This window comes from Triturus cristatus, chromosome 7 (assembly GCF_964204655.1).
Source record: "Triturus cristatus chromosome 7, aTriCri1.1, whole genome shotgun sequence".
Lineage (NCBI taxonomy): Eukaryota > Metazoa > Chordata > Amphibia > Caudata > Salamandridae > Triturus > Triturus cristatus.
In genome coordinates, this window is record NC_140590.1 from 1,586,862,034 (window position 1) to 1,586,881,995 (window position 19,962).

At 48.0% G+C, this 19,962-nt stretch overlaps 1 protein-coding gene across 1 annotated transcript in view; it reads right to left on the reverse strand.

Annotated features, from left to right (window-relative positions):
* Positions 1-19,962, reverse strand: part of PTGIS (prostaglandin I2 synthase) — a 1,212,186-nt gene that overhangs the window by 998,488 nt on the left and 193,736 nt on the right. The window contains exon 3 of the mRNA XM_085619439.1: positions 2,952-3,130. Within this exon, the coding sequence (XP_085475565.1) occupies positions 2,952-3,130 (179 nt within the window). The remainder of the gene's footprint in view (positions 1-2,951; positions 3,131-19,962) is intronic.

Here is a 19,962-nt window from a genome sequence, read left to right on the forward strand (position 1 = left end):
TCAATCCCAGTCCTCCACTATGTGTGACTCCCTTGTCACTGTGGACTCTCTCAGAAGGGAATCTGAGACTCCAGGGCAAAAATGCTGGATCCATCCCCAACAAGGGGAGTAGGAGTGCTTTGGACAAGGGCATACTTATGGGGGCCATTTTAGGGAGTCAGGCTGGTAGGGTTACATAGGTTACAAGTTACACATTGTTACAGAAGGTACATCACTTACAAGTTACATCCGTTGGTTCATGGCGTGTAGGAGAGTAAGGGGGTAGTGTAAAAAGGGCGACAGGGAGGGAAATTAAGCGGAGAATAGGCACAAGGATAAACAAGGCAGGCATGGGGTGAGAGATTCAGGGGAGAGAGGAAAGGAATAGGGGAGGCAAGCAAAGAATGAAGGAGGGAAGAGATGGGGGAGGGGGTAGGAGACACAGCGAAGAGACGAGGAAGTAACTGTGTCTGAGGTCCGGCTGGGTGGGAGACCGCTAGACCCGCAGGTATCAGTGCGCTTTACAAGAGGATCGTTGCGTTGTAAGTTACATCAGTTACAAGAGCATAGTAAAATACAGTAAACGAGAACAATGTTGCGTGAGTTCGTAGGACGGGGGGAGAAGCCATAGCAGGGAGACGAGGAAAAACTGTGCCCAGAGTCCAGCTGGGTAGGTGACGGTCAAGGGGGAAACCCGGGCCAATCTCCTCAATAAGTTCTGACATAGTTGCAACTAACACGAGAGTACTGGGTAGAACACATGCTGTCATGTCCCAGAGTGGTGCCCACTCTTTATTCTCTTCAAATGCAGAGAAGTGCTTCTGCAGTCAGAACCTTCAGTCGACTCTTAATGGCTCAAGACTGTGAAAGAAGCTACACAATCTGCATCCCTGCCCCCCCCCCCCCTTGTGCCTTATACATTCAAGAGCCAATGTCCCAGTTGTTAGAGGTCATGCTTAGTGAAAGAGACTTACTGAAGCTGACACGGTGCTTTCCCTGAATAGTGACAGAAGGAGGAAAGAGGCCACAGACACCAGCACACCTTTGTGATTAACCTTTAACATTTATCGATTGCGTACATATGAAAGATTCATCCTTAGTGATCAGATCATTGGCTGATGTTAAAGGCCAATAAAGCGCAGTCAGGGTATTTTGTAGTCTGACAATACTATTTACTTAAGCTCTGATCGAGTTTTGTCTGCCACTTGGCTGGTCCAGGAATTTCTCTTACCATTGTTAAAATGATCCCTGCTAATAAATAATTTCATTTCTAAGCACAAATCTAAAAAAGATGTATATTCCCATTTTTTTAGATTTGTGCTATCAAATGAGATTATTTATTAGCAGGGATCATTTTAACAATGGTAAGGGAAATTCCTGGACCAGCCTACTGGCATACAAAAATCGATCAGAGCTTAATTAAATGGTATTTTAATCGATCAGAGCTTCCTTGCAATCCCTGTGAATGAAGTCAGCGGACACTTCCACATTTCGGACATAAATGTGTTGACTTGGTTTTGAGACGCAACATGTTTAAAGCCTCATTTGAAGAAGATCGAACAAACTTGCAATTTTGCACAATTCAATGCTTAAATAAGAATGTTGTCACATTGATGTATTTTATGCTAAAATTGATTGGTTTTAATTAACTACACAATAAAGACTTTCTTTCTCCCATTTACTTGTAGGTCTTCGCATTGTGTTCAAAATTCCTTCATTCTCTTCCTTGATGCTCTCTGTGTTGTGATATTTGAACAAGACTAGGCAGATGCATCTACGTGCGTACTACTGCTTCTCTCTCTTTGTTATCCATCCAACATTTCTATGGTAATTAGTACTTGACATTTGGATATCTTAAATATTTGCTTGTTTAGCATGGGAGAGCAGAACAGACGGGTGTCTGCATAAACATAGGATTTCCCCCAGACCTAATTACCTTATTATAGTACTGCCTGAGGATAGCTCCTTCAGGGCACTTTTCATGCCTTCTTTATGAAGATGAATTGCGAAAAGGCAACTTATCTAATGAGCCAGCAGTAAACAACGCAAGAGTCATACACTGAACAACAAATTCACTTTTGGTCCATGTATTATACCATTTTAGGGCCAATCAGTATCCCATCTTAAGCTAATTATCTTATTTTAGGCTCATTAATCATCTCATTGTAAGGGAGCATGGGTAATTGATAAGATATACCCAAATTAGTTGGATTCTTTGGATACTTTCCGTTTTTTTTGGTCAAAGTTTGACAAGTTACAGACTTTACAGAGACTGTATCTGCAAATAGGATGTCTACAACTGTGAAAACGGAGACCTGATATATACTTTATAAACTCACATAGCATTTTATTCCTTAATCTTTCTCAATTTTAATCTGTATCTATATTTATTTTCAACTTAATGTGCACTGTCGGAATGCGTTTCCTGAAAAGTCTTTCAAACGATCTCAAGCCTTCATGAGCACTGCTCAAAACTGGAACTATTAAGTAAGAGGTGTTTGGATGAGAACATGAGAGTTCTTAGTTTCACACATTATCCCAGACGTGCAGAGGTTTCTCATAACAACAACGTTACTTTAAATGTTTATTTTATCAACAGAAAATTCTAGACAATGTGTTTTCAAGGAATCTAAAACACAGTTAGAGAAATCCCAACTTTTTTAAAATCACATTTCACACGTTACGTTTAAAGCCTCTACAACAATGGAGTGCCATTTACCACAGTACAAAAATCAACATTGCAAATAAGACACCGTCCTAACCACCATTTGTAATACAAATATTACCCATCAGCAGCCAGGAAAAATATGTTTTCAGCTCAAGTTAACCAACTTCCTAAGCTGAGTCTATTAGTACACAGTTGCATCTGTTAAGATAGTTTGCTAATTTCTACTAGAGCTAAAGCTAGGAGTAAAATATTGGAAACTCCTTATAATATGCACATTTTCAATAATCATGCTTCCCATGCTTACACTTTCATCAAGGCCTTTTCTGTAGCAGGGTCATAGTGAGGCAGTTGGACGCCAAACATCCTCTCCATCAGAACCTTGGCATAGACACTGAAATCAAGTTTACCACATGACTCCCAAACAACTGCATCATATGAAAGGGGGTCCAACAAAACTGTTACGTACTTTCCAGCAACATGGACCTACAAAAACAGAAATACATAGTTTGAAACTAAGCTGTGCAAGGAACAATATTAATATCTTCATTTTGATGTCTGAAAAAAGGCATCAACAAATTTTTAAAACACAGTATCCGTTCACCTCATAAACTCTTTTTTCTTTTCATATCTATTTTAAAGCAAACCATCAGAGTCAGATGAACCACCATTTGTGCCTTGTTCTGCATTTCAAGTTCAAATGTTGGTATAATTACCAGAGATCTTTGCAACTTATTTTGCAAACCTGTATGTTGGGATACAATGAGTGTTTGTACTGTACAGTGTTGCAATTGAGTTCTGCCCATTCATTTCTCTGAGATTTTTAGCTTTTTGGATCACCCCAGTTCTGGAATATTTACTCTGTGTGAATCTCACTACATGTACCTCACCCACTGTAATCACCGTCCAAATGGACTGTGTGTGTTTACCACCAGTGTCGGCCTTTTAAGACAAGGATGCTGCGATGCAGATAGGGTAAGGGTGTTGCAGGGATTCTGCTTATGCACAGAACTATGCATAGGAAACCAGGACCTCAGTAAATTGTGGTGTACCAAAAACTCACCTCAGAACCCAGAACCCCTTATCCGACCAGCATCAGTGTCCCATTCGTTATCCGAGTTTTATCTCGGCGGTCCCAATGTATAGACAACCCAGAACAAGCGACTTAGAGTATTCTCAGGAATGGTGGGAATCAGAAATACCTGTTCGTAATTATTCTCTTATCAGTCCACAACAGAATAAACAGAGACACGGTAAAGTTTAAGGAGTTTATTTTATAAACCTCGTGTCCTAAGATGCAGTACTTTGGCTAACATAAGCAGACAAATGATTAAGATCAAAACCATCAGCATAGTTACAATACCATAGAAAATGAAAGGAGTAATCATACTAAAATGACAGTGGATTTCAGCCACCTTCCTTTCGCTAGTAAACTAATATTATTATTATTAGACTAATAAAAGGTCTCTAGGCTTGAATGGGGAACCCCATACCGTAAAGATCAGCTTAGTGGAATCACATCACAGGATCAGCTAGACTCTGCTCCTGGGAAAGCTCTTCTTCCGAATGTGTGCAAAACATGCAGCACTTCAATATTAAAAGCACTCGACTTTCAGGTATTTGCAGCTGCGTTCGTGTTATGGCTAAATAGTAGGCCGATCAACCTGAACCCAACAACATGCACCATCTAGCGACCCAGACTGTTTCTTTACACAATGTTCAGATCAAGGTCGCTGCTCACTGTTAGGGATGTGAACAACAGACAGTTCTCATGTGAAGCAAAGTCGAGCAAGCATTTCTCAATTAATAACATGTAGCTACAGTGTCGTGTGCAAAAGCAGCAAAAGTGGCAAGATGGCTTTCTAACATCTCACGCGGTTGTGCTAACTTAGCATTGTAAGTATATAAACAGCAGTCTTCACTACACCCCCCCTTGATCGGACCACTAACCAGTAGGGGCGCACTTTCAAGAACGCAGAGTTCAAGTTTGATATAACGGAACCCAGGGCATAGATTGTGAGTCCATATAAGGCAAGTGAAAAGTTCGAAGAAAAAAAAAGGGAGAGAAAAAACCATTTAAAGGGAAAAAAATGTCATCGATGGATGTTCAACGAAATGAAGTGGGAGAAAAGTTAATCCATCAAGGTATAAGCACAATAAGTTGCAACAGCTTCCAAGAGGAAATCATTGGAACGTTCTGCAAAATTATCTGCCATCCAGTTCAGCAAGGGGAAGGAACACACATGTTCCTCGACAACCGGAGCCTCTAGCACCATCAGAGGACAACTGGTGTGTTCTTCAAGATAACTTCTCGCTAAGTATTCAGCTGCAGCCGTTCCGATGTCCCAATTCCCTAGGACTCCATGTGCTGCTCCACAGGCCATAATCCTGACGCCAGAACAGTCCAACTCATGAGCCACTAAGGGGCTCATTAGCCGATCATAATCGACACAGTTCGACAGGCACAAATCCAGAGCCCATTGGAACGGACAATCTAGGCAATGAACGACAGGCTGCACGCAAGTAAAGTAGGGAAACTCGAAGGACAATCCATAGGCTATGCTTAGTGTTGCCAGTGGTAAAGTGCCATAGTATTCAAGCATCCGGTTATGAAGATGGAGCAGCCGGGACATGCTGTCGTGTGATGCAAGTTGTGCATCCATAGCGTAGTACGCAGATCAACAAAAGCACCCCAGCTAAGAGGGCGAGAATCAAAGGGAGACCTCCGAAGACGCTGGAAAAAATTGAATGAAAAAATGCCGGGATCACACCTGTTGGAAAACCCACTCCCACACTAGAAGGGGTGGTGGTGGTCTTCCGGACACACTGTGGTAGCTTGGCTCGAGTGGTCAGGAAACAGGCACCGTGCTAAGCATACAATATACCCAAACAATAACCATGCGTGCATCCGTTCCAAAAACGACTCTACACCGTAAAAATTATGAAAATATCTTTCTTTATCTTTTTCTCTTAGTTGCTGATTGGGAAAATAAATAAGTCAATCACAATATACAAATTTTAAATAGTGCAGGTCAAATAAATACTGTCTGGAGATTCAATGAATAGGGGTGATCATAAATATAAAGGACATAAATAACAGTGCAGGTAATACAGGCAATTAAATATTCTGAGGCAATAAATACTGTCACCAATAAATATTGTACACCAACAAGTCCTGTGGACCAATAAATATAGTGAAGCAATAAATAGGTTAACCACAATAAATACAGGGCCCCCCAATAAATAATTAAGAGTATTCAGCAACACTCATGTAATCAGATCACTTTTCAATTCCTAAGGGCTGATTTGGCCCAGGCACAGCTTGTAGGTTTGTGGAAGGCTTGAGGGGTTCTACTTCCTGGCTGGGACAAGGCTGAGGCCTAAACTGAGGTAGATCAAGGGGGGAATACCAGTGCCCTGGCTTTCTCTCTCCACACAACCTCTCTAGGTTAGTCCCAATTCACCCCTGGCACAGTCAGGTTGGTTCCAGCACCTCCCTAGCCCCTTAGAGCAGTCTCTCAGGTCTCCACAGGGCCTTAGGCGCCCTCTACTCCACTTACTGCCCTTTTTCTGATATTCCGACGCCGCTGGAGTCGTGTCGATGCCGGGAGGCGGTTCCGGTTCGGTCTCGGCGGCCTCGGCACAATGTCAGTTCTAGACGACGCCGGTAGGCGGTTCCGGTCCGATGTCGGCGGCCTCGGTTCGATCTCGACCTCCGATTCGACGGCGTCGGGCAGTCTCTACTCGATGTCGACTTCGGGCGGCTCCGGTCCGATGGCGCTCTCGGCTTCGATGACGTCGGCCGGCCTGGCCTCGATGTCGACTTCCGGCGACTCCGGGGTGCGATCCTCACCCCCGACCTCCGGTGCTCCTCCTCTCAGGTTCCGGGCGACTCCGGAGTGCGATCCTCACTCCCGACCTCCGGTACACTTCACCTCGGTCTCCGACGACTCCGGAGGGCGGACTTCACTCCTCCGATGACGCCGCTCACTCGACCTCGGTTAACTTCCTCCTCGACCTTTGGTATTCCTCACGACCTCCGTCGGCGCCCTCTCACGACCTCAGGCGGCTCCGGGTACGACGTCTGCTTCTTCAGTCAGCGCCGCTTCTCCACCTCGGGCTCCAGGTCTTAGGCTACTCGACGCCGGACTCCAGGGAAACCAGTTTCCAGGTCAGGATCTTGCTGCTTTCTGCTTCTAAGGCCTGTTCCTGCTGTCCAGGTCCTTAGGATGAGTTTTTCTGGCTTCTTCCCACACAGGGCTACAGGCTGGGATCCATCAGTAGGGACTAGTATCAAGGGTGGGTTTATGGACCCCACTCCAGGCACAAGTTTCCACCCCTGCTGCTTCACTCCTTCCTCCTTCACTGTTGTGCTGCTCTCTCTTCACCGGTCAGGTGCCAACTGCCAGCTCCAACTGCCAACTCTCTGTCTTAGCTTCCCAACATTCTAAACCGCCTCCAACGGTCACAGAGTTCTGGAATGTTCTGGAAGGTGCTGGTAGGTTCCAGTGGATGCTGGTGATGTCACAGGTGGCCACCATTTTGTGCTTCAGGCCCTCAGACAGAAGTTTCAGGGGTAGCTAAAATGGCTCCCTGAATCTGCAGCAACACTAAAAAATCCGGTGGTTCCCAAAAAGGAAAAATTCAAACAGGGTTTGAGGCAAAAGTGGGACAAAATAAATAATGATGAGGAGGGACCACCCAAAGGGCTGACAGGTCTAACACGCGTCCCCCCCAGCTGAAAGTGGGGAGAGCTACCCAACCCCTTGGGAGTTCTCATCACTAAGGCGGAAATATCTTGAGAGACCGTCTGCATTGGCGTGGTCCACTCCAGGCCGATGTTCCACCTGAAAGTCCATCCACTGTAGGGAAATAGACCACCTCAACAACTTGGGATTTTCCCCCTTCATTTGCATCAGCCAACGAAGGGGTCTGTGGTCGGTCTGAACTAGGAAGTGCGAGCCAAACAGGTATGGCCGCAACTTCTTCAGAGCCCATACCACTGCAAAGGCTTCACGCTCTATTGCACTCCACTTCTGTTCCCTGGGAAGTAGTCTCCGGGATAGGAAGACCACGGGTTGATCCAGACCCGCTTCGTTGAGTTGCGATAACACTGCCCCAATGCCATGTTCTGATGCATCTGTCTGGACAATGAACTTCTTGGAAAAGTCTGGGGCCCTTAAGACCGGGGCCTCGCACATGGCTTTCTTCAATCTCTCAAAGGCTTGCTGACAAGCCTCCGTCCAGACTACCCGTCGAGGTTGTTTCTTGGACGTGAGCTCCGTGAGGGGGGCTACGATGGTACCGTACCCCTTCACGAAGCGGCGGTAGTATCCCGTGAGGCCCAAAAATGCTCGGACCTCAGTCTGTGTCTTGGGGGGTTCCCAGGCCATGATGGCCTCGATCTTCGCCTGGAGGGGTTGCACCGCTCCCCTACCCACCAAGTGTCCAAGGTACACCACCGACCCCTGCCCGATCTGGCACTTGCTGGCCTTGATCGTCAATCCAGCTTGTCTCAGGGCCTGGAGAACAGCTTGCAGGTGACGCAAGTGATCCTCCCAGCTGTTACTGAAGACGGCTATGTCATCCAGATAAGCAGCAGAGAAACTCTCCATTCCGGTGAGGATCTGGTTTACCAGGCGCTGAAACGTGGCAGGGGCGTTCTTGAGCCCAAAGGGCATCACACAGAACTGGTAGTGGCCATTGGGCGTGGAGAAGGCTGACCTTTCCCTTGCTCCATCAGTCAAAGAGATCTGCCAGTACCCAGAAGTAAGGTCAAAGGTACTTAGATATTGGGCAGCTCCCAGCCGGTCAATCAATTCATCCGCCCTAGGGATCGGATGAGCATCAGTTTTGGTCACTGAATTCAGTCCCCGATAGTCCACACAGAACCTCAGTTCTGGTTGGGCACCCGGTGGTGCAGCTTTTGGTACTAACACCACCGGACTGGACCAGGGGCTGCTAGAAGGTTCGATCACTCCTAGCTCCAGCATCTTAGTGACTTCACTATGAATGCTGGCCTTCACCTTGTCTGACATCCGGTAGATCTTGGACTTCACAGGTGGGCTGTCTCCTGTGTCCACGTCATGGACGCACAGGTGAGTCCTACCCGGGACAAGGGAGAACAACGAGGAGTACTGCCCCAGGACCTGGCGACAGTCCTCCTGCTGTTCAGGAGTTAGAGATGGGGAGAGAATCACTCCCTCCACCGACCCATCCTTCTCTTGAGACGCAAACAGATCAGGGAGAGGCTCGCTTTCCACGTCCTCCCCTCCGTCAGTCACCATCATCAAGATGACTTCGGGCCTCTCGTGGTGGGGTTTGAGGCGGTTGGCATGCAGCACCCGCAGGGGCTGACGAGGGGTCTTCAGGTCCACCAAGTAGGTAGCCTTACCCTTCTTCTCCAACACCTCAAAGGGTCCTGACCAGCGATCCTGGAGGGCACTAAGCTCTCCGGGTTCGATCACCCACACCTTCTGGCCAGGCTCCAACTCCACCGGGTGAGCATTGTGGTCATACCACGCCTTCATCACTGCTTGGCTGGCTTCCAAGTTGTCAGAAGCTTGCTTCCACAACTTAGCCATTTGGCTCCGGAAGGCCAGCATGTAGCTCACCACATCCTGGGGAAGCTTTCTGGGAGTTCTTTCCCATCCGTCTCTCACCAGGTTGAGAGGTCCACGTACAGGGTGCCCATACAGAAGCTCGAAGGGGCTGAAGCCCACTCCCTTCTGTGGCACTTCCCTGTAGGAAAAAAGTAAACAGGGCAGGAGGACGTCCCATTTCCTCCGCAGGCTTTCAGGCAGACTTCTGATCATGCCTTTCAAGGTTTTGTTAAACCTTTCCACCAGACCATTGGTCTGGGGGTGGTAAGGAGTGGTGAACCGGTATGTCACTCCACACTCCTTCCACATCGCCCGCATATACGCTGACATGAAGTTGGTCCCCCTGTCGGACACAACTTCCTTGGGAAAACCCACTCGGGTAAAGATTCCCATCAGGGCCCTTGCCACAACAGGTGCTGTTATGGTCCTCAGAGGTATTGCCTCTGGGTACCGTGTGGCATGATCCACCAGAACCAGGATAAACCTGTGACCAGCTGTAGTTGGCGGATCTAATGGACCCACAATGTCGATGCCCACCCTTTCAAAGGGGGTGCTAACGACAGGAAGTGGTTCCAGGGGAGCTTTCAGCTTCACCCCTGTTTTCCCACTGGCTTGGCAAGACACACATGTCCGGCAGTAGGTATCGGACGACACTTTCATCTGAGGCCAATAAAAGTGTGGGACAAGACGGGCGAAGGTCTTGTCTTGCCCCAGGTGTCCTGCCAATGGTATCTCGTGAGCCAACTCCAGAAGGAAGGCTCGATAACGTTGAGGAACTACCAAGGCTCGTGACGATCCATGTAGGGGTGCCTTGGGCTCACTGTAGAGGAGGCCATCCTCCCAGTAAACACTGTAGTTCCCTTCAACGTTCCCTGCTGCCTGGGCTTCGGCCTGTCGCCTCAGCCCCTCAAGGGTAGGGCACTCCCTCTGGCCCTGGCAGAATTCCTCCCTGGACGGGCCTCCCTCCACGTGCCACTCGGCCGGGATGGGTAGGTCCTCCAGGTTGGTAACGTCCCCCTCCGCAGACTCCTGGTCCACCACCTCCGGTGGCCTATCCGTCCTACGGGGTGGAGACGCCGAGGCAGGCTCCTCCTGTCCTCGGTTCTTCCCTTGACTGGCAGCTGGCGGGGCCTTTGTTCCAGGCTCCAGCCGAAATGAACTCCCTCTTCGGGTAGTCGCGGACCTTGTGCTAACACAGGCCCAGTCAGGTGTACCCAGCATCTCGGTGTGAGTCCGGTATTCCACCTCCTTCCAAGCGTTGTGCTCCATATCATTCCCCAGCAGACAATCGACTGGCACGGCAGGGCTTACGGCAACTCGAAGTGAACCTGCAACCCCCCCCCCATTCAAAGGGAACCTCGGCCACTGGATAGTGGCCTGTTCTGCCGTCAGCCATCGCGGCTGGGTGGAGTACATCGGGAATTACCTGCTCTGGAGACACCAGTTGGCTACGCACCATAGTCATACTGGCTCCTGTGTCTCTCAGAGCCTCCCCTCTTTGGCCGTTGATGGTGACCCATTGCCCATACTTTGCGGTATTTGCGGGCACCTGGATCTTAGGAACCATCTCCCGTTCTCCCAGGGACACTAAAGTGACACCCGCCCACTCCCTTCCCTTAGTTAAGGGCATCTCCTCCCCGAGCACTGCACTAGCTACTCCGGGGGTCTTTCCTCCAGTGGGAGGGGGTGGTCGTTTCTGGCACTTCGGATCTCCTTTATAGTGTCCAACGCCACCGCACTCGTAGCAATGGACAACCCTTGGCTGCTGACTCTGGCCAGGATTAGGGTTTCTGGGCAGGTTAGCCTTAGAGGTGAATCCTGTTCCCTTCCCTTGGAAGTTATTTTGGGGGCCTTTGGAGAACTCCTTTTTCTTTTCCCCTCCCTCTTTCTTCTGGGGGGCGCCCTGTCCGGCCTTTTGAGTATCCCCTCCAGTCCCCCTTGTGGACACCCGGGTACTAGCCCAAATGTCCGCCTCCTCAGCAAGCTTCCGGGGACTGGTCAGCTTGCTATCCACCAGGTGTTGCCGCAGTTCAGGGAAACATTTCTCGAGCAGGTGTTCCTTCAGTACCAGGTCAAACAACTCCTCGTAGTTCCTCACTTCACTGCCCTGAATCCAACCTTCCAGTGCCTTCTTTGCATAGTCCAGGAAGTCCACCCAATTCTGCGTGCCCAGCTTGTGACTACCCCTGAACTTCTGTCTGTACTTTTCAGGTGTTAGTCCAAACTTTCTGATGAGCGCCAGTTTCATGGTGGGGTAGTGGGTCTGCTCATCCTCCTCGAGGGCCAATAAAGCATCCCTACCAGCTGGAGGCATGTACTTGTACAATCCCCCTCCCCAGTACTTCTCTGGAACCCCATGGGCCCTCAACGAGACCTCATAGGCCGCTAGCCACTTGGCGATATCATCACCCACCCCATAGCTAGCCACTATGTCCTTTGGCAGGTATGGTTTAGATTCCCTGGTGATCTCTTGGGTCTGGCTGCCACCATTAGGAACAGGTTGTGCCCCGATTCTCAAGATCTGAAGATCTATTTCTTTCAGTCGTAATTCATGGGCCATCCTCTGCTCCTCCTTCTCCTTTTCCAGCCTTGCTAAGTCCCATGTGAGCTGTCTTTTCTCCCTCCGGTCTGTTAGCTCCACTTCAGACAAGCCACCGCTAGAGGCACTGCTGCCCTTCCTAGAAATGGTTCTGGGCCCTGCTGACAGGTTCCCCACCTCAGGTTGGTACATCTCAGCCCCCTCGGGGTCAGGCTCTCCATCCCTGTCTTCCTCCTCAGCCTTGCTTTCTCGGCGTGCCTCCCCCCAAGCCCTTAAGCTAGTTTGGAGTGCACCCTTCTTTGCTCCTGGGGGGCAGTACACCCCCTCCCGCTGGCAAAACTCCCTGAGTTGGGCCACAGTGTACGTTTCTAGATTTTCTAGTACAAACTCCATCTTGCCCACTCAGGTTAGAGGACAGGTTTTGTGCAGTAACAATGCAGGGGGGTACCTTTAATAATACCTCCTCCCACCACCAGAGTAAATTTGGAAAAAACAAAAACCCACAATTAGGAAGGCCGCTTTTGAGAAAACTCCCGGTGTAGGCCTATGGACTACCCACAGTTATTGTTGAGTATACGTAGGCACAGCTCTATCCCACCACTGAACACCAATTTATGTTGGAAAACCCACTCCCACACTAGAAGGGGTGGTGGTGGTCTTCCGGACACACTGTGGTAGCTTGGCTCGAGTGGTCAGGAAACAGGCACCGTGCTAAGCATACAATATACCCAAACAATAACCATGCGTGCATCCGTTCCAAAAACGACTCTACACCGTAAAAATTATGAAAATATCTTTCTTTATCTTTTTCTCTTAGTTGCTGATTGGGAAAATAAATAAGTCAATCACAATATACAAATTTTAAATAGTGCAGGTCAAATAAATACTGTCTGGAGATTCAATGAATAGGGGTGATCATAAATATAAAGGACATAAATAACAGTGCAGGTAATACAGGCAATTAAATATTCTGAGGCAATAAATACTGTCACCAATAAATATTGTACACCAACAAGTCCTGTGGACCAATAAATATAGTGAAGCAATAAATAGGTTAACCACAATAAATACAGGGCCCCCCAATAAATAATTAAGAGTATTCAGCAACACTCATGTAATCAGATCACTTTTCAATTCCTAAGGGCTGATTTGGCCCAGGCACAGCTTGTAGGTTTGTGGAAGGCTTGAGGGGTTCTACTTCCTGGCTGGGACAAGGCTGAGGCCTAAACTGAGGTAGATCAAGGGGGGAATACCAGTGCCCTGGCTTTCTCTCTCCACACAACCTCTCTAGGTTAGTCCCAATTCACCCCTGGCACAGTCAGGTTGGTTCCAGCACCTCCCTAGCCCCTTAGAGCAGTCTCTCAGGTCTCCACAGGGCCTTAGGCGCCCTCTACTCCACTTACTGCCCTTTTTCTGATATTCCGACGCCGCTGGAGTCGTGTCGATGCCGGGAGGCGGTTCCGGTTCGGTCTCGGCGGCCTCGGCACAATGTCAGTTCTAGACGACGCCGGTAGGCGGTTCCGGTCCGATGTCGGCGGCCTCGGTTCGATCTCGACCTCCGATTCGACGGCGTCGGGCAGTCTCTACTCGATGTCGACTTCGGGCGGCTCCGTTCCGATGGCGCTCTCGGCTTCGATGACGTCGGCCGGCCTGGCCTCGATGTCGACTTCCGGCGACTCCGGGGTGCGATCCTCACCCCCGACCTCCGGTGCTCCTCCTCTCAGGTTCCGGGCGACTCCGGAGTGCGATCCTCACTCCCGACCTCCGGTACACTTCACCTCGGTCTCCGACGACTCCGGAGGGCGGACTTCACTCCTCCGATGACGCCGCTCACTCGACCTCGGTTAACTTCCTCCTCGACCTTTGGTATTCCTCACGACCTCCGTCGGCGCCCTCTCACGACCTCAGGCGGCTCCGGGTACGACGTCTGCTTCTTCAGTCAGCGCCGCTTCTCCACCTCGGGCTCCAGGTCTTAGGCTACTCGACGCCGGACTCCAGGGAAACCAGTTTCCAGGTCAGGATCTTGCTGCTTTCTGCTTCTAAGGCCTGTTCCTGCTGTCCAGGTCCTTAGGATGAGTTTTTCTGGCTTCTTCCCACACAGGGCTACAGGCTGGGATCCATCAGTAGGGACTAGTATCAAGGGTGGGTTTATGGACCCCACTCCAGGCACAAGTTTCCACCCCTGCTGCTTCACTCCTTCCTCCTTCACTGTTGTGCTGCTCTCTCTTCACCGGTCAGGTGCCAACTGCCAGCTCCAACTGCCAACTCTCTGTCTTAGCTTCCCAACATTCTAAACCGCCTCCAACGGTCACAGAGTTCTGGAATGTTCTGGAAGGTGCTGGTAGGTTCCAGTGGATGCTGGTGATGTCACAGGTGGCCACCATTTTGTGCTTCAGGCCCTCAGACAGAAGTTTCAGGGGTAGCTAAAATGGCTCCCTGAATCTGCAGCAACACTAAAAAATCCGGTGGTTCCCAAAAAGGAAAAATTCAAACAGGGTTTGAGGCAAAAGTGGGACAAAATAAATAATGATGAGGAGGGACCACCCAAAGGGCTGACAGGTCTAACAACACCAAAAATAGTTTGAAAGGAGGTCACGAGGCCGGAGCCCACAATTTAAAAAAAATGTGCCAGGCCACTTTTTGACGAGGCATTAAAGATAGCTTGAATCAGGGCTCCAAAATTAAGTGGGAGATCAGTATTCAAAAGCGCTTGCACCTCTGTGGACAAATGTTTCCCGGGATGAAGTCAACGCAGCTTCTTTTTGAGACAATAGAGCCCTTATTCTGCTCATATTGTTGAACTCTGCTTTCAAGGTTGGAATGGAAGGCCAGATGGATACATCGAGCCGTCCATGCGGGGGTGGGAAAAGGACGTTATTACAGCAAACTACCCTCTGTGATACAGTCACTATGTAGGGAATTCCCACTAACATACCACAGCAAGCTTCATTGTTTAATAGCAAATAACTACCGTTAGCAAGCAGCGTAAAAGACGGTGTTATAACTGGCACCGGGATCCCTTTCAGGATGCAAGCTAAATTAGGAGTGTGCACATTACATGCACCATGCAATTGAATGTGCCTACACACCACAGAGTGATCTGGAGTGGAAGTGCACTCTTCACCTTTCAAGTAAACCTCTTTTCCGTCCCTCACGCATCTGTACGTGAATGGGAGTGACCAAACTTCGTGCAGGAAGGCAGTACCCAGTTTTTCATATCTGCCAAGGGCATAATGTTTCATGCACAAACTGAATTTAAACAGAGTGAATGGTAATGTGATCAACCCGTGGATAAGCCACACAGCGGAGTTTAATTCGGCAACAGAGAAAGGTAAAGGTTCTAACTTTTCAATGTGCAGCAATGAGTATTTTGCATCTTTCATGGACACGAACTGTTGTTTCGCAGTTAAATTAAAAGGGAGGAACAAAGATGAAGTATTCATGTAATCCCTAGGGACTTTCCCAGCCTTTAACGTTTGCAATGTCCATGCAAACTGCATAATGGAACGCAATTGATTTTAACCATGATACAAAACAGACAAATCATCCTGCACAATGTCTACCACAGATGAAACAATATTATCTAAGGTATAAATTCTGGAACACAGGGTGTTAATGTTATTATCTATTACAGCCAATACTTTCTCCATATTGGCTTGATCAATAGCTCGTAATCTGGATGCAGCTTCAATCTGTGATAGCTTCCAAACTTCATTGTAAACAGCATATACCCATCTTTTGGACCTGCCAACCGCAGGACCCTTAACAAAATCATTCAAATCTATTTTGTCGTTCAATTGTGATAAATTAAGTTTAACAGATGCTAAGGTGGAATGTTGCAGCCAAGATTGGCATAACATCCCTATTGAGTAGGTAGTTACCGTGTGAGAAGATTCAAAACGGGGGTCTACACAAACTTGTGTATACCCCGGTGCCAAATCCAGAAACCGATGTTGACAGGAATTTGAGCTCGTTTGCCATATTAACCACCCTTCCGGATTCAATTCAGAAATATTGAAGGATGTGTTGGAAATGTATCACTGCAACGTAGCAAGGGACAGATCCGTATGATTATCCCAATTAGGATAAGCACCCAGATCCGTAGTGGAGGGAGAATTTAATTTTTTAGAAGTAGCCAATCCAAAACAGGTGGTCTGAAAAATTGACGAATTCAAAAATAACATGTGGTTCGGGATGAGGCAGACACGATGCAAAGCTTCTGTTCCCTGTACCTGCCACGGTTTAGAACCCCAAACCGATTTAAGATCGATAGTAGCTTTCCACAGATCATAGCCTCCGATTTCCAACTCGTCCATAAAGGACTTGGAATACAACAATTTGGTGTGTGTCAGTCTAACTTTAGAAGCAGACTCCGCCGCAACCTTAAAATAAAAGGAGGCCGGATTCAACACACTGAAATCAGAAAAATATGTGAACTTGTCCACTAACGTGGTGGAGCTGCCCAGCCTAGGATCTGGACAGTGTTCCCATTGTGTATAATTTACAACGTTTCTAAACGTATTTGCTCTGTGTAGGAAATGCGTGCCATAATGTTGATAGCAGAATTGCTCATCATAATTAGCAGTATCTAAATACAAATCTTCAGCATCAAATGCAGCATAATATTTCAAATCAGAAAATAGTGCTTCTATGGCTTGAACATCCCAATCATCCGAGTGGATGTTCTGCTTAACTACATCACCCATAGAAACACGAAATACATTTGGCACATTGATTAGTTCAGTGGGACCATGAATTTGAAATTTTACAGCATCCCAAGTGATCCCATCACGTACAGGCCAGGCAGCAATGTTCACAAAAGTCTGGTCCTTTTTTAGGTCTCGCCTTGCTATCGCGTAAGCGATCGCAAAGCGAGACTATAGGGGCTTTTAAAAGTGCTCCCAAAAAGCGGATTGCATTGCTAGCACGCGCACAATCACGCGCTTGGTGCCGCCATGCACTCCGCTTTTTGGGAGCACTTCAAAGGGTTCGCTCCCCCGCCCCCAAGCGCGCGAGCGCCACGCTCCGCCGGGCTTGTTTTAATTAACTTCACACGTGGCGCCCATTTCCTAAGCGCCGTGCTTTCAACTTTAAAGCGCCATCTCCCCGTAGGCTGCCCTCCCTCCCACCACCAAACACAGGCTGCCTATGGAATTCACCTTTAACTAGTGTGGCGGCGCGCGGTAACTGTGCGCACAGCCGAGGAGTGCTCTGGCAGGCTTGGCGCCTGGCTCAGCTGTTGTTACAAAGTAACAAGTTACACGCGGGCACGGCGCACTGAACGCCGCTCGGGATTTCGCATACAACTTTATTTAAGGTGGGTCGAATCGGGTCCTCTTTCCTGCCGCCCGAGGCGCAGTCAGCACAGTTCCCAAGAAAAGCTTTGGCGCACCGTTGTGGGAAATTTATTAATCACAGAGTCGAACCCACACTGGCAGCTGAGTGAACTTGGTCGCTGGATTGGTTCCTCAGCTGCAGCCTCAGCCTGTACATAGCACACCGCAGCCCTTAGGTTTTGTGGAAATATGGATTTTTCTGGTCAGTTATGTCCCCTATCTTGGACCCCAACGGTTCTATGTGCATGTCACAAGTACATGTATGTTCCCTCCAGTTCCAGTTATAAAGACGCAAACACATGTGCGTCCACCGTCAACATGTCCTCTGTCAGATCCACCATGAATAGGCCGGATATTCCATTCCTAAGTACAAAAGGCCACCGGCTTTATATGGTTCACTTATGCCATTTTACAGTCCAAGCAAGTAGGCCCTGATTCTGTCATCAAAACTCTTCTTGCCTTCTGCCTCTGAAAGCTCCAGTCTGAGCCTGCATCTGTGACCATGAACTTTGTCTCATTCTCTGCGCGGCTCACAGCCTGACATCAGCCTATTCTCTGCCAAGAACTGTATTTCACCTTCGAGTTATCTGCTTCCCCCTCAGCCGATGCATTCCTGCCTAGTAGTTTAAGTAAACATTCTTCTAGCTACCAAGCAAAGGGCCCGGCTTCTCTGTCTTAATACAAGTAATTCATAGCCCTGTTACTATGGAAGATTCCTGCCCTCGCATTTAGTATAGACACTTAGACGCTTGTACACTCACGCACAGTCAGTATAGAATAGATTCTGTCCGAGAGTCCTTCCTTTGTGGATAACATAGTTCTTTAAACATAGGATGTTAGATATGATTTGGGATTAGGTTGACTTGACCCCCCAGACGTTTTGTCTCCACATGTAGAGCTAAATGTCAAGTCCCCTTCACCCCCTAGTTACACGTCAATCACACGTCATAATGCTGCGCGCGCATCTATGCCAAGTATTATCTTATAGATCCACCTATAGGTGACATCACAACCAATTATGTTCCTTTTTACTCCTTGTTCCACCCATTTTCGGTTACACAGACAACTCGTCATTTTCCTTATCAATTGTTACGCCTATTGCATTCGCTTCATTGTAATGTATGTATTATAAAAGTCATTTCATATCAATAATGTGTGTACTTCACTTCCTGAACCTCCGGGGTGATGGAACTTGAAGCATCCGATTATAATCGAGTATTGGAATAAAGCCCATTCCGAACCTCTAATACCACGGATTCTGCCTCTCATTTTACTGAGCTATTTTATTATGTTTCTGTATCAAATTCAGTCCCGGTAAAGGAAAATTATTTACCGCATGAATGGCGCCCGAACAGGGACACTTTCTCATCTCACGCGCCGGCGGTGCGTTGCAGGCCCGGTCTCCTGCCACAGCTGGACGGACAATAACGCGTACCAGCAGGATTTCCTGTATCTCCCTCCGGTCAAGCGGGGGCGACTGAGACTGCGATCAACACCCAGACGAGGCGGTGAGAAGTGCGAAGTATCCCGACCAGAGCCTAGCTGAGAGAGCAAGATCCGAGGTATACAGAGACCCACCAGTCCGAAGTCAAGTCCAGTGTCCGACGAGTCGAGTCGAGTCCAGTCCGGTTCAAGTTCAAGTTACTGAGGCCTTCCGTTTCCGAAGCTACCCGGTGAGTACCATTGCTGGGGAGGCATTTCTGACGTGCACATAGGTTGTGCCGGTCAAGACGGGTTTGGGTACACAAATCCGGTCTGCACTGTTTTAGCAGTGTATCTGTACTGTTTAGCAGTATATCAAGTATTCCGAAGTATCTAGTTATTGTCAAGAATTAAGCTTGGTGATTAGTTATGCAGACGATCATCATTGTTGTTTCAGTTAAAGGTTTAATGTTTAATGTTTAATGTGTTTAAGTATGTTCTGAATATCGTGGTATGAATGACTGTTCGTTATCGTGTTTATTGTATCAAGTCTGTTCAAAATCAAGTATAAGGTCAGTTCTCAAATATGCCGCTCTTTTCGAAATTAAGACAGATCACCACCAGAAAAGGGGTTCTCGAAGAAGCCGTTCCTATTCCTCCTAGGGACACCCCAGGGTACTTCATGTATCATAAACATGGCTTAGATGCCATATTATTTCTTGATTTATGGGTAGACTATACCAAGGAATTACCAGAAAGTCAGAGGTGGCCCACAGCGGGAACCTGGGATGCGGAATGCATCATAAAAGTAGAAGAAGAGTTATGGAAAAGAAAAGTCAGACAGTCACAGAAAGATGCCATTGAATTATGGCGTAAAGAATCACATAGACGAACAGAAAAAGCACGTAGACTGGAAGAGAAGAGTAAAGAGAATTCCAATAAAGTTCAAGAAAATCTATTAATTGAGGAAGGTATCCGAGTGAAATCAGAACAAGTAGACAGACAAAGAAATGCCCTTATGAATGGTATGTACCCCCTTCTGGCCGAAGGATTACCTAAGGCTACTCCAGAGATACCGAAAGACTTGCCAACCCCATTATTTCCAATAAAGGTACATCCAAGGGGGCATCCTAGAACCGCAGAAGATGTTTTTCTGTCCTCATATTTAGATGACGCAGCTCCCGAGTATGCTAATTCCGCCCCGCATAGACCGCATACCAGGGAGGTTCAACGCCAAGATCCAGTACCCGTATCGTTACAGCAACAAGTTCTGACACAAGTTCCGGCAAGCACATCTGTTTCTGCATCCGCTCCTACAGCTACTTCTATAGCTGTGTCCACACCTGTAGTTGCTGTGTCACGTTCGACGAATCCTTTCACACCCGACACCCCAGATGGGGCCACGGGAGGTGCTACCAA